The sequence below is a fragment of the Motacilla alba genome, chromosome 3, assembly GCF_015832195.1.
Source record: "Motacilla alba alba isolate MOTALB_02 chromosome 3, Motacilla_alba_V1.0_pri, whole genome shotgun sequence".
Classification (NCBI taxonomy): domain Eukaryota; kingdom Metazoa; phylum Chordata; class Aves; order Passeriformes; family Motacillidae; genus Motacilla; species Motacilla alba.
Window position 1 is genome coordinate 93,922,328 of NC_052018.1, and position 19,915 is coordinate 93,942,242.

Genomic DNA, 19,915 nt, shown 5'->3' on the forward strand with positions numbered 1-19,915 from the left:
CTGTCAATAGCTTTCACCCATGACTTTTGAGATGAATATTAATAGAATTTTACAATAATAGTTAATATGCAAATATATATATCCACTAATTTAAAATGCCTAAGTAGTTGAAAATGTAAGAATCAAAGAATTTTCAAAGCATAATATAAAGTTACGTGATTCACAATTTCACAATAAACTTATGTATAAAATTTCAAATTTTTCACAATTTCAATTTAAATTTTTGAAGCTGTATAGTTAGAAGTGTTGGAGGACACTTAATTTACAAAAAACGAATCAAGTTAGCACTTGTGTCTAAGCAGTTATGAAACAGTTATAAATTTTTCTAAGCCCCAGGAGCTTTAGTAATTTGCAAGCTGCAGAATAAACAAAAACACCATATTAAAGCTTACTGCAATAGTGAGGAAGTAGGAGTAGCGAAGGATTTGTTTAACTGAAATGATGACTCAGCTTCTGAAACAAACTGTCTTTTATTTTTAGACAAGTAAGACTTTTCATTCAGATTATCTCCAAAACTCAACAGTCTATTTCCAGCATTATGATGTTTGTCAGATGAGTCAAGGTTCACTAAGTAAAAAACAACCATCAGAATACTGTCCTAAAGAAATTAAAACTGCACAGTATAAAACATCCACAAATGTTGCTTGAAATGTCTCATATACTGAAGAAAAAATAGAATGAAAGACTGTTGAGAAACAAAGTAGAGATAAATTGACCTAATATTCACAGCAAAGACACTTCAAAATCACGTGGAAATTAGGAAATTATCAACTTCAAGACTTGGCCAACCACACCTTATTGCTGTAAATGAGCACAGACTCCAAAAAATGCTAGCAATCTGAAAAACTGATTAATTTTTCCCCACTTTCCAGCGCTTCCATCTTGTACAAGGAATGCTTCTTGTCATTTCAACTATCTAGTTCTCAGATGCAGTAAAATAGTTTATTACTTAAATTTAGTGAGAATTTTATTGGTTGTCAAAATTACATTGCACCACCATTACACCATTTCTTTTCTTCATCTGTCTTATAAAAAAGCTCAAACCCCTTACGCACCAGTCACATCTATTATTCATGACATCAGCTTTAGTTCACAAGTCCTTGTTAATCTGCAAGTTACAAATTCAGTTAACTTCCAATAAGCTCTGACAACACAGCTTTTAGGAAAGATGAAAAAACCCCACACAAAATACAAAATTACCTAAAATTTACTATCATCTGAGAAAAATTGATTAATTCATTCTACACCAGCTAAGCAGACATTTCTCATCTTCTAGGCCGAAAATCAGTGCTGGCATGTATGATACACATGAATGTACTTCTCACTGTGTAAATTTCACAGCTTAGAATCTTTTAAGAAAGTAAACAGTACAACTTCAATTAACTCCGTTACATGAGATGATCAAGATTAAAAAAAAAAAAATTAAAATTACTCAAACTCATAGTAATCTAATTCTTTCTTAGGTGTTTCTTCAACTAGGAAAACTATTTCAAAATAACGACCATTAAATATGAATTATATAAAGCTGTCTACTTAGAGGTTAAGTGCCAGTCAGCTTATTGCAACATGCTGGAATCTCACAATTTACAGCTAAAACCATGTTTTATCTACTCTGGCAGTTTTGGGTAAGCAGTATTACTTGCTCTGGAGTTCAAAAGAAAGGGGAGGGAACAGGAAAGATTTAAACTGTGACTTACTGGAGCTACAAGTATTCATGATGGATCATCCTAAAATGAACCTTCCAAGGACTCTTCAGATTTTATTTCCTTTTGAAGTTTTAAATCTATTTAGATTTGTGAAAGTATCAGCAAACTGGGACAGATCTAAAGAAATCAACTGTTATATAGATCTTTTCCAACTTAAAAAATGGAACGTTTGTGTTAAATTTCAATGCATTGATGATATATTCAGTTACTTTTACTGAAAAGATGAAGTTAATTACACATTTATGAAATGAAAACAGATTTATTTTCACATTTGATAGTTTTGGACAGTAAGTTCTGTTTAGACCATTGTACCATTCCTAAGGAACATGTATTCCTCCATGTCTGAAGACAAGCTAATGAACTAAGTGCTATGCTAGCAATCAAGTATTAAATGCGGCTTCACATTCCTGCAACTACATCTCTAGGCTTGGATCTCCCAGGGACTGCACTGCAGGGGCTCAGCAGACAAACTAGTAAGGTATTTTCACCAATATCTGCACCACGATGGAGATTTAACAGCTCCTGGTTTTCTGCTGTAGTCATTGTAACCAATGAAATGCAGAAAAATAGAACTGAGGATCTTCCTGTAGAAGCCTCCTCACTTGTGTAACTGGTTCTGCATTTCTTGATTTTGGGAGCAAAATGTTTTGCTTTCCAGCATTTTGGAAAAGATACCACAATGAACAAAGTTATTTAAAAAATCAGAATTTTCATTTGAATGTTAAAACCTCAAGAATACTTAAGTGAAATTAAGTGACTAATTAAAGAGTTTTAATTAAGAGAATTGTGGAAATACACTGCTGTATATCTGCTCACAAGAAGATATGAAATTATACCTCTTTTGTTTACAATTTCTTAAAATATTAGCCCACTACCTCTGGAGTAGAGGTAGTTAAAGTTCTTCATACATCTCAAGTAAACCATTCTTGATCAAAGCAGTTCTTACCTGGCTATGTTCCTTCCTAGCCCCAGGGCTAAACCAGTGACTGTGGGAGAAAAAGAGAAGACAGGTTTAACAATATAACTAACAAAGCACATGCTGTCATATGACCAGTCTGTGCGTGCTTTTGGGTATTTTATTGCCTGCCAGGAAAATACAGCCTTTGGCAATGGTTTATTTTAATGGACTATTTTTATTGAACTCCCTAAGTTTGTAAGAGTTCTGAAAGAATGCAACACAGATTTCACTTCTGAGTAGCTGCTGGCTTTGTAGGTAATTATATTTTGTCAAATAAGCTAAAATAATACATAAATGATGGTACTTTAATATACTACAATGCACATGTCATAAATTAGAGTAATTCCGTATTTAGTACTGAAGTGGTACTTATTAATGATTATAGTTGAAAAGACTTTAAAGTAGTTTGGACTACCTGCTACCTGTTAATGTATTATTTCTCTGAGGTCTGAGACTGAATGTAAAGTGAAATGCCAAGTCTAAAAACCTAGTGGCTTTGTACCTCCATACAACTGCAAAACTGTGACTATTGGCAGCCTTATTTCACAGAGATGGAAATTCAGAGTAAGATTTTGACACACAGGGCTGCCACAATGTGCCTCTTCCCTCAACAACAGTGAAAGCATAATACTGGTTCACATACACACTGTGGTCACAAAGAATCAAATTACCATCTGAATGGAGCTGTAAGCAAGCATTATACAAACCTGCACATTTGCAAAATGAAAAGAAGACAGAAAAAAACCCCTACAACAAGGGGGATCTCAAGTTACATGTAGCATCTACATACTATTTGTGTTAAGCAAGCAATAGATTTTGGTCAAAGGATGAAATAATTCCATCCATCACAATATTGCACAAAAAAGAACATCCCCATTATCTGCTATTATGCTTGCGCGTTTCTCTAGAAGTGTAACCAAAGATTACAGCTTAACCTAGCCATGCTTCTTCTGAAACAGTTCCATTCAATATAATTTAGTCCAATTTTCTCCTCTAAGCAGCCATATAATGGCACTTAAATTTTTACTTTAATTAGTATACTGATACCAATTCCATGGAATTGTCTGGTTTAAATCTCTTTTCTTTTCAAGTCACAAATCTAAAAATTTTGTGGCTTTTGGTCACTCAGCTTTTCAGAGTTTGATAATGAGCAGTCAACTTTTATGCATTCCTGCATAAAAGACCAGCTGTCACCAGAACATTCATACTGCTTTTTCTACTTCTAAGGTGATTAATGAAAAGGAGTTGGAAATAAAAAAGGAATTACAGCAATAAAGTCAAAAGTATACCTCGAGAACAAGTAGACATCTATATATTTCGGACACAAAACATTCATTAACTGCATTCACTAGTTAAAAATCTGGTGAAAACTGGGAGATTTTATATACACACAACTTTGATGCTGGTAGTGGATGGAAAGTAAAAACATCACATGTGCAAGCGATTCAACAAATAAGGTCACAATTGTCCAGGGGCTGACAAAAATCAGAAATATAATGGGTTAGATTTAAATTCTACATAGACATTTGTCTTGTCTCTGACCAGTGTGAACAGCAAATGCTCAAGGAGGAGCAGCAAACTGGGGTATCCTCCACATAAACTCTTGTGGATTGTGCCAAACCAGTTGATTACAGACCAAATGATCAATAAAAGCATATTTCTAGTGAAAAAGTACATCAAAGTAATTGGAATGCACCTCATATTTAGGTATTAAAAACCCTTCAAAAAGATTAAGACCTTTTTTATAGGGAAAGTGATACATGACACTAATTTTTAATTTTTTGCCCATTCCCTTAATTACAATATTATTTGTCTGCTTGTTTCTTTTAAAATAAGCAAAAGTAAAGCCCAGTTGAATTACTACTTGGTAATAATAACTTATGGTAGAAATAACTTAGGAAATCAAAACTTCTTGAATTTACACACACTTTATCAAGTTATGAGATGAAACAGAGGTGGATTAGTGGTGTAAAACAGATGATACTGAGGAGCTCATGTCTGTAGTATCTCTGCTTCTGCAAGTTTTGTTTCAAACTGTGGATGATGTATTTAGTAGCAGTTAGAACATATAAATGTATCTCCAAATATACTATTTCCTCATGATGTATGTCTGTGTTTTAGAGTTTTGATTTGAAAAATAAAGGAAAATGTAATCCCCAAAATATTAAAAGATGTAATCAATAAACAATGCTGTTAAGTGTTGTCCGCTGAAGAGAATGAGAGTTTACAATAATGACACATTAGAGTAACTAAACGAAGTAAATTACCCTCCCTATTTACAGGTATTTAACCAATGAATTAAATATCTTTTTGTGAAAATTATGATAAACTTCTTCCTCACATGAAAGACTAGAAGATGTGATGCTTATGTATTTTCATACATCCCATTTTTGCTGTCCAGCCTTAAACAAGTTTGTATTTTAGGAAAGGATACTTAGAAAGCTAATTAAAACATACTTACAAAGCACTGAATTTCATGTTTCCTTAAGAAACACAAAAAATGAACTAAAAAGGACTGTAAGTACTCTTATCAAATAAAGACCATAACATAACTGAGCTGAGGCTCTCATCACAAGACATGTTTGTGCAGTTGTAAAATGTGGCTTTGGTGCAGAGGTACCATTGTAAAGCTAATAATAACAAAAAAAATTATAACTCCCATCACTGATACTCACTCATGGTGAAGAGAATCCTGGGACAAGTGAACTGTTTTCCTGCTACCTCCGGGTCCTGTAGTTATCTAATAGAAACATGAATGAAAAAAGAAGTCTTTGAATAATGGGGCAGCATATGCACAAAATTATTGCTTATTAAGAAAATACATCAAAAACATTAAATACAAAATAGAGACAGTATGCTAGATTTGGTAAATGCAATCAGAGATATCTGATTTTTCAGTAAAGCCTGAGTGCAGAAAGTACTAAATGAGATTAAGGAAAATCCTTTATGAACAATTTTGATTGGATGTCAGACATAAAGACATTTACAGATTTCAAGGACCTAAGCTACTTTTCTGTAAAGTCCATGAAGTACTTTACCTCCAAAAAAGGAAAGTTAGATGTTTTGAAAATCATAGGCAATATACTCCTTATTTATGGCTCACACTAAGCAATACACTTATTAAAAAAAACAGCCCTCCCAACACAAAGCTTTTGAAATTCAAGTGTACATGGCAAGGTAAAATAATTTTTACCAAAACGGTGCCGTAGTCCTTGTCTAGTGTTTTATACATACTGTAACCTGAAATATGTGATATCCTCAACTGAAGAATGATCTTCAGAATGCATGAGAGCACGTGCAGACTTTTGCAGGTGATGACATACTGATACTGCTCAAGAAAGGATTCAAACAGCTTTGCTTTTATTTTTGCAAAATGCTTAATTCATGTGCATATGTAGATAAGTAAAAGCAGAAGAATCAGAGACAACTTATGATACACATGCTCAAGGAACTAGAGCAGCAGGCAAACTATTCCTGATGGAAAGAATGAAGGAGCAAACTTTCCATTCCTTGGAGATAATTTTATAGTCAGGAGATAACCAGAGGAGGGAATGAAATCAGATGTTCTTGCAGGTTTGACAGGAGACCACAAAAACTCAATAGTAATACATTTATATGGCTTAGGCTTGCCAAAATTACGTAAGCTGGAGATTCATGGATAAAAGCAGCCCACTCATTATTGTAAGAACAATGAGCTCAACTCTTAAAGTAAAACCTCCCTATTAATCGGGTGTTGTAATGGAGAAAAGGCAGGGCAGCCAGAGCTCCAAATCTGGAAGACTTTCAAAGAATGCTCACTGAATAATCTGAGAGTTTCACATGGTTAAAGTATTTGACCAAAATCTGCTTCTTTGACCTGAAGAATGATGTCACTCTGGGCTGAATTGAGAAACAATAAAGTGCTGTCAACTTTTCTGGCTGAGGGGGATAAAGAAGCATTGGTAATACCTTACCTCTGAAGAATCTATGCAAACATACAAATCACAGTAGAGGAAATCACAACAGCTACACAGGAGAACAGCACCTACTTTTTGTAGGTGCTGCTTTATTCCCTTTTGGAATTTACTGTTTTACTAGACTGATCAAGGCCTTACACAGCCCCAGGATGATAATAAAGTACTGACCAAATGCTACTGTTTCAATGTCATAGTTCATCTAATAATAAAACTGAGAAATGGCCATTCACAAAGACAGACCAGGAAATATAAGCCAGTATTTTAATATGTAATTTCCAAATTTTAAGATTAATAACTAAACTGTTACTTTAAAACTACAGGTACACATGCAGCTCAGCTCTTGACAGTTATATCCTGCATTAATCTCAAAATGAGGTTTTCATGCTATTCCAGTGGGTATCCCTGGAATATAGTAATCCATTTTCTACACTGTGGCTATAAGAAAAGCGGACTGTGCCTATGTCATGCTTTGTTAGAGGTTCATGATCACATTATCTCATGGTGGACCTGACACTTTTATTCAGTTTACAGTATGTTCTGTGTACAGGCAACTTATTTCCTTTGCCAGGGCTGCTGACAACCTTTTCCACACTATATTAATCTTGTTTATGGACTTTATCTTGGTACAAATATCAGAAAACTGAACTTTTTATCTCAGGGAGAAAATAAACAACATGTTGACAGAAGCAAAAGCTATTTTCTGGACTAAAATTGGTTGCTTACCTGCAGCCATAGTTATGGAAACAAGTTTAAGTTTCCAGCTTACTCAAAATACATAATCTGAAATTTAATAAGCATGGAAATTTCAAGAAAATTCACTTGATAAATTGCCAGTTTTAAAATAATACAGAAACCACAGAAGTAGGTTTTTCCACGAATTTATATGAGAATATGAACTTGCTTGGAATACAGTTACAAGTGATCACCAAGTATAGTGTTCAGGTTTCTCCTGCACACTCCAGATGGCTTCAGCTACCCCAGAGCCACAGAATGTTTATAAAACTAAACCTACAATGTACACACATACAGATCTTTGCATAAAACTTGCTGCTAATTACTCTAAGATTCCCAATATGTTAATGCAAATTAATTCCTGTTTGCAAAACGTACCGAGGGTATAAAAAGCCAAAAGAAACCTCATTGCCCACCTTCATCTGCTACCTCACCATTACAAAAATCCTCAATATTAATAATGTTCAGGGTAATTTTTGAAACTTTTATTCTCTTCTGGCTACAAGTCCTTCCACCACTGCTTGAATAAGATGACACAGTGATGGCTGCATTCTGTTCATAAAATCCCTGAGACACAGTACTCCAACTCAGAGACAAAGTACTCCTGATTTGCAAAGATTTCTTTGCCTGAGAAACTATGACCTAAACTAATGGACACAATAAAAAGAAAAAGTATTCAACACTAAGGGGTTATGCCTCAGAATACACAACACCATCTACTGCTGCCCAAAATCACAGTTGGAAAAGTCCCCCAGGACGATCAAGTCCAACCTTCAACTGAGTACCAACATGCCCGCTAAGCTGTATCAAGAAGTGACACGTTTGTTCATTCTTTGAACACCTCTCAGGATGGCAATTCCACCACTTTCCTGGGCAGCCTGCTCTAATTCTTAACCACTATCAGTGAGGAAGTTTTTCCTAACATCCAACCTGATCCTCCCCTGGATTATACTACACATGACAAACTTCAGAAGTGATGTAAGGAAAGATGGTGGGATTAAAAAGGACAAGAAAGTCAGAGGACTTCACTCTGACTAAAATAGTATTAAGCACCTCAACTGTCATTTTAAAAGGCCAACAATAGAGAATAGAGCATTTTGGCTGGAAGGAACCTATAATGAACATCTTGATCAATTCAAGGCTGACCAATTTAGAGTAGGTTGTTAAGTGCATTGTCCAAAACCACTGACTGGTTTGGGGCATCAGCCACATCTCTCAGAATCCTGCTTTAGTGTTTGAACACACCTTTGGTAAAGAAATGCCTCCTGATGTCCAGTCTGAACCTTCCCTGGAGCAGCTCTGCACCAGGAGCAGCTCTGCACCTGGAGCAGCTCTGCACCATACCATATTGTATCACTGGGTCCCAGGGATAAGAGATCAGGCCATCAATACTTCCCCTCCTGAGGAAGCTGTAAGAGGTCACCCCTCAGTCTTCTTTCTTTCAATCCAGACAAGCGTGGAGCCCTCAGCCACAGCCCACAGGACATGCCTTCCAGTGCTGTCAACAGCCTTAGTCTCTCCTCTGGACACATTCAAGGACCTTCACATCCTTCTTCAACTGTGGAGCCCAGAACTGCACCCAGCACTGGAGGGGAGGCTGCACCAGAGCTGGATCCTGCAAGATCATCCCCCCTTGTGAGTGGCTCACACCACTGAGGGACAGAAAGCAAAGTGCCCACAGCTCAGTCACAGGGTGCTTGAACACCACCGCTTACTTTATATGAACAGCTAAGGGGTGTCCAAGATTGGAGAAATAAAAAAAAAATCAATTTAGTGGATCGATTAATGCATCTCCTAATTAAATATGACAGTGCTATTTTAATTTACATGTGCTGGAGTTTAAAGAAAAGCTACTACCATGCACCAAGAAAAACCCACAACACATTAATGCACAACAAAAATGTTATACTATCACTTAATAATTCTGCTTACTTTTCATTTGAAGTATATTTTAATGTTTAGTTACTGAATAGCCCATGAAAAAATCATAACTTATTTTTTAAAGACATCTATGATACAAAGCTCCCAAATAAGGATGTGTTCAAGACTCAATACTTTCTTAATATTTTCAATAGTATAAACAACCCTAATATGCATGCTCATCCATTCTTGTCCCTTATTATTTTGCATGTTACCACACAATCAAGCAAACAAATACATTCCCTCTTCATAATTTATGCTTATTTTAGGGCACAATATTTTTGAAAAAACACAGACTATGTCGTATTTATAATTGTTCCTCAGATACTTTTTCCATTACCGAAAAAGTAAGTTTCTTACAGATTAAGTAGTTTTTAAACACTGAAAGTGGTATTTTTGCCTTTTGAATTAGATTTTATGCCAAGCACTCCATAGCATGTGCAATGAAAAGACACTACTGAGCTCATTTTTTACAGGATGTTATTTCCTTGCCATGATTTGGTGGACTTGGCAGTGTTTGGTTTATGGCTGGACTTGATCTTTCTTACAGGTCCTTTCTAATCTAAATGACTCTATGATGTGCTTTAAAAAGTCACATAAATAATTATGAAAGTATTTGGCTTGAAAGCTTAGCTTAGTTGTCACAATATGTCACATTCATAGCACGCAAAACCAGTAAAATTTCAGTAAAATTTTGCTGGACACTAATTACACAAATAAGCTAGCTGCTTTCCTAAATGAAAGAACAAGTTGCCTTTTCTGCTCTGTAAATTAACTGCTATGATCAACTACAGCTTAAAAAGTTCCATAGCAAACCTAATTTTCTCAGGCAGGATTTTCTGCAAAGAAGGGTTTTTCCAAAATTAAATGCAACTAAAATCAAACTCTGGAGAATGGGATTTTGCAGGAAATTACAGCATGACAATGTCAAATTCATAATTTACATATCTGCAACTGTCACTTTATAGCAAATTAAATCAAACTATATCAAGGGAAGGAATAGAGTAAAACCTATTCTCCACATTTTATTGCACTGATTAAAAGCAATACCTTATTATTTTCAGTACCTATTTAGTATTACTCATTTTTTACCCCTTCTCCAGTAGGACACCTTGGAGAGTACATGCAATAAACAAAGTTCTGGATTTAAAATACATTTTCAAAAATATAGATGCACATTTGACTAGGAGCAATATAGAAAATCATGAAAACAAAAATAGCTTTCACAGTATACATTACTGAACATTGCTAAAATCCTTCCTTGACATTACCATTACACTGTTATTCCCTCTGAAAGCACACTCTTGCTGAAGGGCCCAAACTGACCATTCCAGAGAAGCATCTCTTTAATGTACAGATTACCTTTAAGTGATGCTCACTCAAACTCTATAAAGTCTCCATGAAGACATGGCTCGTCGGCAGAATAGTTCTATACCAGTTTCTTGCTACTCTAGTCATATTTCTTTAAAATTAACCTCTTATTAACACAGTGTTGCAAAAATCAATGGATCATTGCCATTTTGCTTGCAAAATACATGCAAGTGATAGGGAAAGGAAAAAAAAGAAAAAGAGGTCAAAAGACATGGATTTTTATCCTAAAGCAAATAGACACCTCCCTGTATATGTTTTACTGTTTTCTCTTAAGGCATTAAAAAAAAAAAAGTAAGAATTAGTAAGTTTCTTGGCATGACAGAATATGTCCCAGTTCCCCAATCTCTCCAGTGATTTCACACACTGTTTAGAGTTTTCTCTACATTTCTTTTCACACAACTGATCAAACTGCCTCTATCTATTGATATACAGCTTTCAACTGAATAATTAACAGATGGAAAGGAATACCATGAGAATATCAGAGAATAAAAGAAGAAAACTCTACTATTGAACCTAGCTACTTCATAGAAAAACGGGAAATTTAAATCCCATGTATAAAAGCAAAGAATGGAATTTCTTTGTAAACTTTTGCCATTTCACAGTTTTTCTCTACTACTTTTAAGATAGAACCTGAATTTGAAGTTAAATAAATGTAAGTTTAAAACAAAAAAGGTACTTTTTTGAAAATAGACTGGCTTGGGTGTAACATTTCTTGTTTATTTTAAATTGTAACATTAACAGAAAATATCAGACACCGTGTTTTGTCCTAAATCTTTGTCAAATGGACCAGTTTTTACCCACTATAGAATAGGCACAGTAAGTTTAATGATGCACTGTATATATAATGCACAATATATATTAGTGCATTCCTGCTGTCTTTAGGTGTGTAATACAGTAACACTGGAGGAGCTATAAGAGGAAATAATACTAATATATAATGTAACAGAAAAAAACTGGTCTATGAGGAAAGCATCAGGTAAACTGAGAATTGTAGGCCTCCCATCTGCAAGGAAGTCAGTAGGAGAGTTTCTTCTGAGATTCCTAATATTTAATATGACGTATTACTGTGTGGCACTATGCCTCCAATAACAGCTCACAAAACTGCAAAAAATAGACTGACTTAAAAGTCTCAAGAAGAAAATATAAACCAAAAATTTGTAGTTTTTATATTCAAATTAAACCAACTCTTTCTAAAAGGGCAAATGTAAGATTCTCCTGACTGCAAAAACACAATAGACAGCACAACTATTTCAGTATTTTATATCAGGAAAGGGGAAATATTCAGGGCAGCTGTGAAACAAAACAATGGCCAGAAGTTTGTTACTTCAGTACTCTGTAAATAGCTAATATAAACAAATTTAATCTTAAGTAAACCAGATTTACCTTATTTGGGAAATGGACCCGCTAATTAAATGCAGCAATAATATGCTGCAAAAAATATATATATATAAACATATATATACATAAACATATATGTGTATATATATATATATATAAAATCTTTATGGTGATATTCTAGCTGTCTGTTTAGATATAAAACTTATTCTTAGGTGAAATCTTCACTTAATCAACAGGATTTTGATTTCAGTAGTGTTGGGACTGTAACTTTATTAGTTAAGAATAATCTACAATGCTGAAATAATGTTCTACCTTGTAAAATTATCATCAATTAGTAAGTTACCCAAACAGTAATACAGGGAGGAGGAAGTAGCAGAGCAGCAATTAGGCAACTAGCCTTGATCTGGGAGATGCCGGCTACATTTGGAAAAAACAGGAAAAACATTTAAACAAGACCCTCCTTTCCCTTCCCCCAAAAGGGTTCTGTGACATTATTTCCTTACTTTGTTAAAGTGATATAATATAACGACAGTAACGATTGTACCAACAACAAAGGATGTCATCAAAGCATTTGCTTTGAGTCTGCTTGAAGTATAGAAGGTGATTTTTATTCCTGCTGCCATGGAACTTATTAGAGGAAACAGAAAAACATCACTATTTAATGCATTTCCATATCTGAACGGAATTCCTCCTAGCAGAGCCCTTTGCAGGTATCAGTTGTACAAAGCCAGTTCATGGCAGCCTGAGCTGGCTGGGTATGGATTCAAACCCCAAGCACACAACAAAACCCCCAGATCCAAGTGGCCGCCTGGCCTCAGTCGCAAGCTGTGAGTGGCCTCTACTGGCTGACCAAAGGCTACAGGAGTCACCAAGCTTCTGCTCTGAGTTACAGCTGAGGTTATCCAGTGTGGGGAGAAATGGAACAGAAGGAATATGTTCATCAGTGCTACATCATTCACTTAGGCTGGGGCTAAAAATGAATGGCAAACACAAGGTGAGTGATACAACAGACAGTGGGAAAAATGCCTGTAATACCAGTGCTCCCAAATCTGTCCAAATACATGCTGCAAAGAGATACATGCAGTAGTCCAGTTTCCAAAATGACAATGGAATTCAGCAGATGTACTGTGCTATCTCTTAAGGTTTACAAAAACCTGAAACTCAAGTAGTGTATAATTTGTAAGTTACATATTTTGTATGAAGAGCGAATTACTTCAATTGCAGTATCAACAGTTCGATTTAGATGCACAAATAGAAGGCTTGCTGCATCATCTGAAACATATGAAACCAGAGACTACATAATCATTCTCTTAATAAATGTGAAACAGATTTGGCCTTTTCTTTATATATAAAATTAAAATCAGTAAAATACAGCGTAATTAAAAAAAAAAATTAAAGATCTGAAGGATGAAAGTGTGTCAATTGCCACAAAGATGGCCTGCAATTTCCTCCAAGTACATAAAAGTTATATTTTGTGACGAAAAACAGGAGAATAAATGATAACTTTTTTTAAAACCACAATAATTGTGAACAACGCAGCTTGGAGAAAAGCAAGTTTGCCATGCAAAACATGGCAAAAATACTTATTAGATTATTGTGCAATGTCTGTATCAAAATTTTAAAAAACAGACAAATAAACATAGGGCCAGTAGCAAGGAAGTGGGTTTTAAACTTCATTTTCTTTTTCCTAGGAATATGTACCTGATTTGCCATTCTCCCACATTTTAATTGCAGGTTATCAAGGATTATTGTCAAACACAAGTGACTACTGATGCCAAAAGGTGATTGCCTTCACAAGCAGCCACACAGCGCTCACACGCAGCCCTGTATTTCCTGATATTTCCAGCTCCTGTTCTGAATTGTGCCCCAACTCAGAGTTCCACCTCATTTCAGAATTCAGTCCCATTATCTCCACTGCTCCAAATTGTTCACAGGGTTATCTAGCTGACACAGAAGATAACCCTCCATCTCACTAGACACCACTGGGATATGACATGCTGACCCACAGTAAGCCCTGATTATTAGCTTGAAACATACACCATATAAATGGAGCTTTGAGCCAAATAATTTGCTTTAAAGTCTTTTCATTCTACTTACACATTAAAACTCACTTTAAACATGACATGAGTTCCATTAATGTATACACACTCATGAACATATGTACACATAAATGCATTAATATTAGATTCTATCATCAGAAAACAGATGAAAAATACTGGTGGGAATGCAGCCTGCAAGTAACGCCTTTTTATTTACAAAAGAGACAAAGGATTTTGTCTTATAAATGAAATGAAAATCAAATGGCCAATCACTGTAATTGAACAGAACGCCTCACTGCCTGTTTTGAACTGAAGCCCAGTGCTCCAGAAAAAGGACTTGTTCCAAAAAGAAGAACAGTGAGATCCCATCTTTTCCACACCACTATACTTCCTATATTTCCACTGATTGGGAAACAGGTGAGGATTAGTAACCCCTGACAGATCACTAGGATAATTCTCCTCTTCTCTTCAGCCACCAAATCGTCTCCTGTCATAACACCTGCAGTCCTGCATGGGTTTTAAGTCTTGAACTGTTAAAGTTTCATTTGCATGAAAAACTTAATAGCTTTTGTTTTTTCCAAGGGGCACCCAATGAGCTGTATTACAACCTGGACAAGAAAAAACAGGCAGCACCTGAACTACTATCAGGAGAAGAACACGGTAAGAAGACCGAGCATGTGAGAATGTTGATAGCAGTGTGAAAGATTTCCCATGTGAATAAAACAATTCAGAAGATTGTGGATTAACAGGTTACACTTTGCAAAGATTTGGAATAAAACACTTTTCAAAATACATACAGTTTGATCAATAACAGATGTGAAATTTACACATCTAAACTGCAAAAACAAAAGCATGACCTTTTGCCCTTTACGTTAGATGACATTTAAATAATTAGTGCCCACAAAACTATTTTTCTTCATTTCAAGTGAAATTCTCACCAGAAGGGCTCACAACAATGGTAAAACAACAGGAAAAAGGCTGTAGGGGAGCCTCAGTCACAAACATGGACAGTTTCACTGCTCTATGTGGATGACATTTCTCATTATTTTGAACGGATCTGCACATAAATGTTTCACACTGCAAGCTTACATGACAAACAGATTTTAGAAATCCCTCTGTATTTGCCACTTTTTCTGCCATCTGAACTACTAACATACAACTATAACCATTTTTTCAGATTGTTAACGCCAGTAGAGATGAACAGGAGAAGCACACAGAATCTCAGAAATCAACTATTCATTGGGCATTTTTAAGGTCAAGCTAAATTCAGGCTTAAGATATATTTTCAAATTTTCTCTCCAAGCAAAATGACACAGAAATAAAACATTTTAAAACATACTACAATAAATATAATTCTTCTTAGCAAGACATTCTCTAGCTTTTCCACTACCTTGTCTTCAAATATAAACATTCCTAACTTTTACTATAGAAGAAATAGAAATAAGGAGGTTCTAATAGGAAAAAAAATCCAAAGTGGGAATTCCACTCATACATTTTAAAATAAACTCTCAAGCTTTTTAGGTTTAATAGCAGTGCCATACTAGGATATCAACACTTAAATAAAATTGCACTGCATCACTTGATTTCTAACATAATAATAGATCCCAAAAATCTATCCTGCTGATTGCTAAACTCATGAATGGATTGTGCAAAGTAATCATCAACTTTGATTTGAAGACTAAATTTTGTTATCTTACTCTCAAATTCCTCCTTATGAGTAAGAGTGTTCTGAAGTTCTCTTTGCATGGTATCAAGCCCTATATGATGGAAAACATCACACTATGATCTTAAGAGAGCCGAGTTCCTTACAGTAATTTAAACTTGTAATGCATTACGGTGATAACTATTCCAAAACATTAATTCACAAAGCAAGGGAAGTCTGTGTTCCAGGAGCAGAGTGTTGCTTCTATTTGCTATCCTCTCCTCCAGCACGATGAAGCAGCACTGCTGGTTTTGTGCTATCAAGGAAATGGAGTTTTAGACTGTTTCTGTCAGAAAGTTGTGTTCAGTATGTGAAAAACTTTTGCTCTCCTAGAAAATTAAAAAAAAAATGTACAGAAAACAGAATTTAAATACTCCCTAGATGTGTGTCTGTGTGAGTGAGGACAGTGGCTGCCTCCGTTGCAGGACAGAAAATCAGGGCACTGCTCTTATTTACAGGCTCTTCTGTTCCTGGAAATTACATGGGGGAAAGACAACTCTCTCTCCCTGATGACTCTGGCAGCATCACTTTTACTTTTCTGGCCAGATCCATAAAAATAGGTTTTGGTAACTCTACAACACAGCAGTTGCCTTAGGCTTCTGAAATTCCTGACCACATACAGGAAATATGTTCCAACCAAAATCATATCTTCTACTTAAAAAACATCACTGTAGAAACAAGAACAAAAGGAGTACCCAGATTGTTGTGTCCTGATCATATAGAGAATCAAGTAAAGAACATTTTTCTCTCTGTTTCAAGTGTTTAATGTGTTGCAGGGCACAAAGAACAACACTATTTTTCAGATACAAAGCTGTAAAGCACATTTTGCAGGTCCTGGATAGGGCTGCCTTTCTACCCACCTCAGGGCAGACATCATACATCATAGAATTCTGGCCTTTGGTTATCAGCAACTCCTAGCAAAACCTAGGAAAACTTAAATTGCTCTTGAGGAGTTGGAAGATTATTTGCTGTATGGTTAAGATATGAAAAAAGAATGAGAAAAGCCAAAGAGAGAGTCTTTACACAGAGAAGATTTTGAACCAAACCCCAACATTCAATGTTTTTATGGGGATGTTACAGAAACACCTATGTCGCTGTGCCCCTCCGAGTGTCCACTCGGAGTCACTCTGGTTTGCTCTGACACAGCCAGCGGTGGAGGACACTCTCCTCCTCCTCGGGAGGCCGGGAGGGCAGCTAAGGCTTTTGCCTTTCGTGGACAAGACACGAGAGTGACTGTGATAGGAGAAGGAGTGGACTTCTGTTGAGGGTTCAATCTGGGTTTATTGAAGAAAAGCAGCAAATACACCCACAACCCAGGCGGTCCACTCAACAGAAGACGTGGGACCGGCTTGTGTAACATATTATAAAGGAGGGAGTGAACAGGGGAGGGGCTCACCCATCCGCCAATGAGGTTACAGAAGGGCGTGGGGAGCAGGGAGACAGGCATATAGGGAAACCAATGGCGGTGATGCGGGGGAGGGGCCCCAACATCTGAACCAACCACTCGACGCCCCACTTAGAAGTCTCTGGAAGAAGGGGATGGGCTGTCGAGTGACGGGCAGGACACCGGGGGATTGACTAAGAGGAGGGAGACAACAGGGGCAGAACCATTACAACAGGGGGAAGCTGACATAGACCAAGGTGCAAACCATCACAACTGAAACGTACAAAAACACAACACAACACACCTAGAGCTAACTTAGTCCCTAATAAAGACAAATTGTCCTAAAAACTTACAACTTGTAAAACAGTATGACATGACTCACCAAAACAACATCCAAGACAGGGAAATACATTGTGTTCAGCAGCTATTTATGAGTGACAGCCCTGCTGCTTAAAATGCATACATGTCCAGAGGCTTTCATAGAGTATTCACGGTATAATCTGATTATCTCCATGATGCAAACTTTGCTTCCAGTCAAGGGGAAGTATTTTTACTATCACTACAAAAAAATACGCATTCTCCTATGGGATGCTGGAATACATATTTGATTTTAGTTTGGGAGGGAAGGAATAGGAAAACTAGCCAGAATAAAATTTGTGTGCAAATATTACTACGAAAAATGACAGTATGTGGAAAAGAACACATACACAGAAATCTTCAGTATTATAAAAACTAATAGACTGTCTAAAGATAACAATAACTATCTCTTTATAAATGGTGCTTGAGGAATTCTTTGAATCTCTCTGCTTTGTTCAAGGGTCAGAGACATCAGGCCATTATGATCAGATTCATGTTCTCTACCATCCCCAAGATGGCTGAGTAAATAGCACCAAGACAAGCCTTGCTGAATCCACCGCTTGCCATTCAAGTTGGTTGTGGTACAAAATTTTAGAAGTGAGTTATTAAGTTTTCATTTCATTTGCTGCCAAAGCATACTTGTGATGTTTGCTGACTAAATGCAACTTTCAGCATCAGTACCTTTAATTTAGCTAATGAAGCAATACTATCTTGATAGACTATTCCATTTCTTACCAAACACCTAAAAGTTTAAACAGCAGAATAGAGGCTGAATTGAGGTAACTTGGCACATTAGTAAGCCTGGTTTAGTTTGCAGGCAGGCTTAACAATAGAAAACATGGTATGCTCCAAACTATTGATATGATGCTTAGATTTCTCCAAATTAAAAAAAAATCAAAACTGATGGTCAAGATAAAGCTCACCTATTCACTCACGAACTGAACACCAACCATATAAATACTGCATTCCACAAAGCTAACTGGAAACTGTAACATTTACATAGATTTAGAAGAACTGCGAGTTTAAGAAGAATTTATAAACAGCTCAATTCAAGGGAAAAAAAACCCAGGCACATCCACAATTTTGGCTGAATCTCTTAGGAAATTACATTTGATGGCAGCATTCAGTAAATTGTATATATTGGCAGAAAACTATGTTGTATGTATCATATGCCTGATAGCATTAAATTGTGCAGGCTGCCAAGAAGAAAAATTTAGGGAAACAGTAATTTGAATTTGGCATATTTGACCCACAAATATTTAAGCAGCACAAAACAAAATAAACTTTGACATTTTATAAGCTATTATAAAAAATAAAAATACAGTGTTATATTAATTAAGAGGAATGCTGTTGGCAAGAAATAGATGTTCACTGAAAAGGTGCCATAAGCGCTATGAAGTATCTGGGAATATTTTCAACTTCTTCCGGCATATAGCCACGTACTGAGGAAAATACTGAATGAAAAAAAAAATTACAGAAAACTCTGGAAAGTTATCAAAGCTGTTCATATTCATAAGGAATCAAATATCTTCCTACTAAATTAGAGGTCATCTGCCCATCAAAAGATGGTGCATAGTGAGGGAGTGCCTGTTTTGTGGAGTGGGGGAAAATATGGCATTAGTTACATGGTTCAATGCACCTTCCTGAAAAAGCCACTTTAACACACAACAATCTTAAGGAAAAAAAAAATTAAAAAATCTTTCCAATTCTTAAATTGAGGGATGCAGATATACATCCTTTGCCTAGCTTATCATTCATAACATCAACTAAATGAGGTTCAGACATGATGAAGTATCCTGATCCCTGAAAATTTCATATTCATCTAACTCAGTATACAAAGAAATCCTTTGTTTTCTTTTTAAAGACACCATTAAAAATATATGCCTCATCTTACACAGCTAAATAGTTGATCTCTAGTACATGGTAAATTACTATTACCATGACACCTTTCCAGAAATGTATTTGCCTTCAGCCTACTATAGGAATGCAGAGTTATTTCCTGCTTTTACTTGCAGATCTGAGAGACCATGTCTGGAAGCTTCTGCTCTAACCAAATACCTACTTACTTCTATCATAAGATATGGGGATTGTACTATTGTTTTCTTTGATTCAAAGTGAAAGCCTATCAGCTACAGAAGCTTTCATATAAAACTATTAAAGAGACATTTTGTGGCTAAATTAGCAAGCATACATTTTCCAATTTTATCCTACCTTAAAATCTCTGATATTATTCCTATAATTTTGTATGATCCATCATTATAGCACCATTTTACTATGATGAAAAATTCCTCTTTTTTATAGTGGGCTTCTTCCATGCCCATGGAATTCTTTGAATAGGCTTCATCCATTTTCAGGTAAGATTATAGTTTATTATGTGAAAAACATATCTACTGAAATGCATAATAAATAAACAACACAATGCATGGCTCTGGACTGATTAGAAATTCTGTAG

General features: G+C 35.8%; 1 protein-coding gene across 1 annotated transcript in view; it reads right to left on the reverse strand.

Annotated features, from left to right (window-relative positions):
* GPATCH2 (G-patch domain containing 2) overlaps nucleotides 1-19,915 on the reverse strand; it is a 127,446-nt gene that overhangs the window by 34,866 nt on the left and 72,665 nt on the right. Inside the window, exons 6-7 of the mRNA XM_038130426.1 lie at nucleotides 5,340-5,404; nucleotides 2,653-2,692 (exon numbers count right to left, since the gene is read on the reverse strand). Coding sequence (XP_037986354.1) covers nucleotides 2,653-2,692; nucleotides 5,340-5,404 — 105 coding nt within the window. The remainder of the gene's footprint in view (nucleotides 1-2,652; nucleotides 2,693-5,339; nucleotides 5,405-19,915) is intronic.